Below are 7618 nucleotides of genomic sequence, written 5' to 3'. Positions count from 1 at the left end.
ATGTAAATAACACCAGCAGAGAAGTTTACTGTAATAATAACTGTAACAATAGAATAAACCCAACTCAAAACCAAATACATTGTATCAACCAGGTGTTGCTGCAGCAGGATGGAAAGAGAACTGAAGAAGAAGGCCTGCCTATATAGACTCAGCCCACTTAGAGGGATCAACACGAAACACCAAAACAAAACAGGATGCAACACTGCATGTAAAAACTATTTAAATAACAATGACTTGCAGGCTTTGCGGGTTTATATCCCAAGGGGCTCTATTACGCACATGTGATTTAGCAAATATTAACTCAATCCTTAATATTTTGTAAATGCAGAATAACATGTTAATCCTGATAAACCTATCCTTATAAAATTGTGCACTAACAGTAATTTGAAATAAAGGAAAACTCTGTAGAGTGTTAAAACTCTGATCAGTTACACCAGGCAAGTCTCCTTTTGTGAGTGATTGTACATTATTCTTATTGCTGTTCTACATTGTTTCTGTTGTTATTTTTTTTTACAACTTGCCACATTGTGTTTCCACACTCGGAGTAACTTTTTGATCACTATTGATTTTAGCATTGAAGGTAATTGGACTAGTAATTGGACTTGTTGAGCTTCTACCAGATACATGTAGAAGACAGTGATAATCATGAAAAACAAAACCTTTCAAAAAATTCTCAAAAAGCTGCTTTAACTGCATGAACAGCTTTGGCAGAGTGGGTTTTGTAATTAAAAGTTTAATCAATTTTTGTTTCAAATTGCAAATTCTTATTTCATTGTCACAGTATCTCAAACTACATTTGGATCTGTTTCCCTTTTTTATTTTCTTGTATATCAATCATATATATACAGGCCAGACTTGAGGATAGCTTGATATCTTTGTTTTGCTGTATGACAGACAATGTGATGAGATTCTATCTGAGTCGATGTGGCCATTATACATGTTGCGCTACTCTTGTTGACCACTAGATGCTACCCTGATATAATTTTCTCTCACTGTTTGCTCATTCAAGTATTGGGCTGCTTTGGTCTTTGTGTAGGTTGTGGAAATGTACTGTGAGGTACCTACGTGATTATAAATTCTAGTTAAATAAAGTTTTTAGGACACTTTCCCTAAAACATACTGCTGAGTTAGACAATCAGCATATCAGCAGCTTCAGTATATCTGTTCAGCCCAAGTGTTTCGCCATGTTAGTAACTGCAGAATGTTAGAGCTTCTCGAGGGTCACATCTCATAAATAAGGGTTAATTTAGTTAAATAATCGCTTGTTGTTTTGAAAAGTGCAATAGCAGTGTGTTACTATTATTGCCATTAGGAGAATAATGGTACATTAATTTATCCAGAGTTTATTTGGCTTGTATGATGTGTTTATTTTACAATAGTAACAATACTTGAAAATTAAACAAGACATTGTAAAAAATGGTCTTATATGTTGTGTTTCGCTGGTATCCTCTTATTTATGTACATCTTCCCTGTAGTTGAAAGCACAGGTGATTTCACATTGAATCTTCTTCTTAAATATAAATTGAAGGGTAAAGTGAAAGGATATTTCTCCCCCTCTCTCTCGGTGTGTGTGTTTGTGTGATTTAGGCTGTACTGCATTTTTACAGACAACAATGTACACATACACAGTAAAGTGGTAGTGACATATTTGCCATGGTTAGCACAAAAGAAAAAAGCGCTTCCTTAATTGTAAGAACCGCTCTTGGGCCTTCTTACATACACCAAAAAACAGATATGACTTAAGGCCTTAATATGGATTACACCAATCAAGTTGTCTCCTCGTGCAGTCTCTGTTCTCCTGGACGGGCTGCTCATCAGCTTTTTTTCTTTATGCACCTTTATTGTGCATTATATTATTCCATCGGTCCACTTTTCGCTCATTGTGATGAAGTGTTGGCGCAGTGACGGTGACAAGCTTTGAATATCTTTTCTCCCGCAGCCAGGTGGTGAATAAGGAGTAATTAAAACATATAAATTATCCGCCGGCAGTCCTCTATTACGGAGCGAAGAGATAAGAGTGCGCTTTTTCAGAGATCGGCCGGGAAAACCACGCAGCCTGACAGTGGAGAATAAAACGATAGAGGTGGATTGTGCATCAAACTGCAGTTGTGCCCGTTTTGAGTGATCGCATATGAAAATGCAGGTGTACATCTGAGTTTGTATTGAACATGAGAAATGGGAGCTGGTTTGTGACGTAGGCTTTCACGCAGCTGTAGGACGTTAGTGTGTGTGTGTGTGTGTGTGTGTGTGTGTGTGTGTGTGTGTTCTCCTCTCTTTAAGCTGTATAAGGTTGTAACAGATACACAACAACAATGCTGAAGGTGCGAGCCAGTTATAATCTTTTTTTTCGTGAAGCCTGCCCACTGCTCCAAATATCTCCTCTGTTCAGAAACGCATAAGATTATTGGACGTCGTCACCCCATGACCAAAAGTGTCCCGGTCGGTGATTGGCCCAGTCAACTTTGGATATTAAACATGCGTCTCCAGTTAGTGCGTGTGTGCCAGTATGCCTGCATGGTGATGCGATATGAGGACTTCGTGAAGATTCGACTGTCATAAAGCGGTGAAGCACTGTGGGTGTGTGAGAGCAATGAACAATACAAACAATACCCCGAGCACCGAGGATGTCTACAATTTGCGAATAATTGCACTTATCAGCAACATTACGGAGAGAAAATTAGTATGTTATGGTGTTTGTAGTAACATTTTGGATACAAGCACAGTTCCACAAAGTGGAAGAGGACTGAGAAAACAGAAACCACGTTCCTCAGAGAAGCAGCGATGGAGGAGCAGCGGGATCTGAACAGTACGGATAGCAGCGAGGGAGAATGCGTCTCCCCTTCTCCCAGCCTGCCCTCGCCGCCCATACTGCCTCTGCAGGTCGCCCAGCAGGCCCACAGAACAACCAACTTTTTCATCGACACCATTCTACGACCGGACTTCGGCAGTAAGAAGGAGCACGGCCTTGTCTCACGGGAGAGGGCGCACACCTCCGGCCGGGACCGCAGCAGACCAAGCATACCATGTCAGGACTCTAACTGCAGTACTGACAGCACTTCGTCTTCCACCTCCTCGACTTCTTTGGTGAGTCCCCAAAAGAACATTGGCAGTGACGAAGGAGACGCTGCCGCCTCCACTGGGAACAGCAGTGTGAAAGCCGAGGAGAGGAATGGCGGAGGGGACGGAGAGAACACCTCCTCCTCGCTTGTGGTGCTGAATGGTACCGGGGCGCCCACACCTGAGACCCAGCCGCTGCTGTGGCCTGCCTGGGTCTACTGCACCCGGTACTCGGATAGGCCCTCATCTGGTAAGGCAATAGTTTAATGAAGAAAACAAACGTGAGCGTCCAGTTCCTGTGAAAACGGAGGGATAATAATACCACGTTGATCTCACTTCAGTTTGGTATACACAAGCTTCAAATGTTTCGTTTTCTGTCAAAAAACACGAGCATAAACTGCATCCAACACATTTCGTAAAATGTTTTTGTTATTGTTATTTAACTTCTCTAATACACACAGAAGCGAATTAAAAAACGTTCATTTTAATCCTACGATCAAATACGACGGTGATGATTTGGTGTCGTTTAATGAAAATGTGTAAACACATTCATTTGTGTTGCCAGCTCAAAGTTAACCTTCCTTTTGATTCCTTACAGTTTTTTACTGAATCCTCTAGTATTTAGATTCCTAAAGAAAATATTTAATCAAACCTATTAGATAATACACTGCATGTAATCTCCCGTCAACGAGAAAAATATAACCTAAAATAAATGTGAATAACAATTTACTTTAAGTTAGTTTTGAGCTTACCCTGGACGCAAGCAAGCCACGACACGTTTCAACGGGGAATCAATGAAACATCTGTAACACATTGTTGTAAATAATGAACAGCATGTAAAAAAAACTCTGTTTAAAACCTATAATTAGTGCTTTTCTGTTGGGGTTTTCTCACAAATTATTTTAATTGCATTTGCAAAATAACAAAAAATATAAACTAGCTGCTGCAGATGTTTGTGTTTTACGTTGCAAGTCAATCAATCCATTTGTATAGCCCATATTCACAAATCACAATTTGTCTCATAGGGCTTTAACAAGGTGTGACATCCTCTGCCCTTAACCCTCAACAAGAGTCAGGAAAAACTACTAAAAAACCCTTTTAACAGGGTAAAAAGAACGTAGAAACCTCAGAGAGAGCCACATGTGAGGGATCCCTCTCCCAGGACGGACAGAAGTGCAATAGATGTCAAGTAAAATAAACAGCTCAGATTTCCGTATATATCAATTTAAGTTAGAACTTGTAAACAACAACTTCTGAGTGAATGACATGGCATGACCCTGCAGCTTGACACAAATTATTTGAGACACGTACCTATCTCGTAAACACAGTAGGTCATTTTAAACATACAGCTGGCAGCATTGATCCTTTAGGATTAAGTTTGTACAGATGACAGCGGAGCTTTTGTGTGACACATGTTTTGGTTCAGTCTTGATGTGCGAATCGACAGTAAACCTTTTCTATTGCTATAAAGGCTTTTCCCCCTGTAATCGCTGGGAGATGGGCTCTTGTCTTTTCCACCTCTGTTGTCCTCTCCCAGAGGCGGCTGAGGTGGAGCAGAGCCGCTGCCAGTGATGCACGGCGGAACAAAAGACTATGGAATTAAAGGTAAATGATCCATGTCTCGCAACAGGAAATATGTAGAATTAATCGAGCTCTTCTTGATTTGAACAGCTTTTAATTTCACCAAAATATAAACATAGATTTGTGAAATAGACACGCACTGAACCTTATCGAGTTAATTTGTTAAATATATATATAATTAGGTGATATGATAAAAATGTTCATATCACTCCATATTTCTTTCAAGTTTAAAAGCAGATTTTGACCCCTTAGTGAAGGCTGTGGTTTGAAACTCTCCTTTATAGGCAGATAATGACAAACACTTGCTAAGCAGCAAAACGTTTAGGAATAAAAACAATTGTGATTTATATATAATATCATATTTTGTTACAGCCTATTGCTACTGATGAAAATCATATAGTAATAATAATTGTTATACATTGTTCGCCCTGCTTTGTTCATTAAGAACAGATGTCTTAACAAAGAGCCTGCATAGAATCCAGATGTAAACGTTAATTTACTACTCTGAAGAGGTCTGAGCGATGGCGTGTTTTTTAATTAAACCTCGTCCGGTCTGGATTATCTTTAACTTGGTTTCATTATTATGAAGAGTCCGAGATTTTTATTCTTTATAAACAAGCCCGTTAAATGTGTGTGAATGTTAGCATCATGATTTACGTGACTGTACCACACAAATAAAATAGAGCAGGGCTTCAGCCTTAGCCGGGTCACAGTCTCTATCTGCTCACTGATTCACACTGTACAACGTTTCATTTCATCATTTCATCTTCTTCTACTACTACTACTACTACTACTACTACTACTAATAATAATAATAATAATAATAATGATAATATTACAATGTTACAATGGATAAAATATTATATTTTTCTGTATAGGCCTACAGTGTATAAAAGGCCTACAAGGACATACACACAAGCCGATGGGGGAAAAATTTGGTTGTTTTATTTTTCATATCTAATTATCAATATGCGTTGAATATTTATTTCCGCTCTCCCGTCCTTTCGCCCTTACTGCAGGCCCAAGGACACGGAAACTGAAAAAGTCGAAAAGCGGCAAAGAGGACAAGCGGCCGCGCACGGCCTTCACGGCCGAGCAGCTCCAGAGACTGAAGACGGAGTTCCAGGTGAACCGCTACATTACGGAGCAACGTCGGCAGTCTTTGGCCCAGGAGCTCAACCTCAACGAGTCCCAAATCAAAATATGGTTTCAGAACAAGCGGGCCAAGATTAAAAAGGCCAGCGGCTTCAAGAACGGGCTTGCGCTGCAGCTGATGGCGCAGGGACTGTACAACCATTCCACCACCACCGTACAGGAAGACAAGGAGGACAGCGACTGAGATGTCCGGTCCTCACCGCTCTCTTTCACACACTCTGTACATTGTAAATACATAGTATCTTATTTAATGATGAAGATGGGGGGTACGGAAAGGGTTTTCTTCACTGCAGGCTTTGTCTGTGGCTCCATTTCTTCTCCTCCTCTTCTGCGGACAAGAGCGAACAGAAACACTATTCCTGGAACCTGTCTCCGCAAAAACCAAAGATTTTTATTTTAAACATTTATTGGACATTTTCATAAACTTTAAAGAAAAATACCTCATCCTCCTCGCATATTTTCTCCCTCCTGAGTACACACACACACACACACACACACACACACACACACACACACACACACACACACACACACACACACACACACACAGTGTCAGTTAAAAATCATTTCTTAGCAGGAGAATCATAATCCCTTCAGGAATATCATAGGAATACTGCAAAGTTAAGGCCTTAGTTAAACACATTAGTTCACATTATTATAATTAAAATAATTATAATTATTTAGGATTTACAATTCAAATTTAGTAACCAGACATTGTACCGTTATAGTTTAAGATGCCAAACAATATTTTAGTCGGAACAATTTCAGACCTATCTAAATAGGTTAAAGGAAATAAGTAAATGAATTCACGAGTCCATTTTCTCCTGGAATCCTCCTCCTAGTAGCGCGAAAAAATAATTACACCACAGAATCGCAAATGGAGGAGTATTTGGCCCCTGGAACGCATATCCTCTTGTGTTGCCTTTATCTTGGCAGGTAGAGCTACAGAGGTGTACAGATCTGCAGACACATCACACAGCATTAGACTATGTGAGACATATGTGAGCTGCTCCCATGAGAACGTGTGTATGGATTCGGATATGTACATTTAAACTACGTTTCCGAATTGATACTTTTATAACGGAAAAAGAAAAATAAATCATCAAGAATCAGACAGACCCATATTCGCTAGCGGGTTAGACCGAATATTCAATTAATAAATGGAGAAATGGTCGTGTGTGTGAGTGTGTGTGTGTATGTGTGTGTGTGCGCGCGCGCGCGCGCAGTGCATTTGTTCGAGTGACTGGGACAACTGAATCTATATTCATAGGTCTTTGGAAAGGAGATGGATTTACACCGCGAGACGCGCTGCTTTCAGTGCTGTTCAAAGCGTTGCAGAGCATGAAATTGCCTCTCCGTCTCTGTGTTCAGTCATTTCCTGAGCAATAGAAACACACGGATAAAAGTGCTGGATCTACAGGAGAGGGAATTTCCCTTTTTTTAACACAGTCATACCCAGCTGGGTTAAGGCCATGTCCTCGGTCTGCACCCTCGTCCCCATAGAGGCGTAAAAAACAACATTTCATAGGAGATCATGAACAATACAATTGATGAAGCAGCCTAAATGTCGGCCTATATTCTAAAAAATAAGGTTGTTATAAAACAAACAAATATAAACAAAAATTGTCATTTCGATTTTCTTTGTGTATTTTTTATTAATTTCTTTCCACATTTCCATTTACGTAAACCTGCCTTCTTAGATATAAGCTTCTATCTTAAAAACGTTCTATAGCAAATTATTACCGTAATATATAAAATAAATGATTCTGCTGTGATTTTAAATCCTTCAATACAGATTCAGCATGACATTAACTCCTATTTTTGG

General features: G+C 39.7%; 1 protein-coding gene across 1 annotated transcript; it reads left to right on the top strand.

Annotated features, from left to right (window-relative positions):
- The first annotated feature begins 2511 nt into the window (after positions 1-2511).
- Positions 2512-6131, top strand: LOC118120100 (homeobox protein engrailed-1-B). Its single transcript, XM_035174803.1, has 2 exons — positions 2512-3307; positions 5658-6131. Exons 1-2 carry the CDS (start codon positions 2782-2784, stop codon positions 5975-5977), a joined length of 846 nt encoding a protein of 281 aa, XP_035030694.1. The 5' UTR covers positions 2512-2781; the 3' UTR covers positions 5978-6131.
- Positions 6132-7618: the final 1487 nt, after the last annotated feature.

The sequence above is a fragment of the Hippoglossus stenolepis genome, chromosome 13, assembly GCF_022539355.2.
Source record: "Hippoglossus stenolepis isolate QCI-W04-F060 chromosome 13, HSTE1.2, whole genome shotgun sequence".
NCBI lineage: Eukaryota > Metazoa > Chordata > Actinopteri > Pleuronectiformes > Pleuronectidae > Hippoglossus > Hippoglossus stenolepis.
The sequence above is the reverse complement of the archived record's forward strand: the minus strand, read 5'-3'. Positions and strand labels throughout refer to the sequence as shown.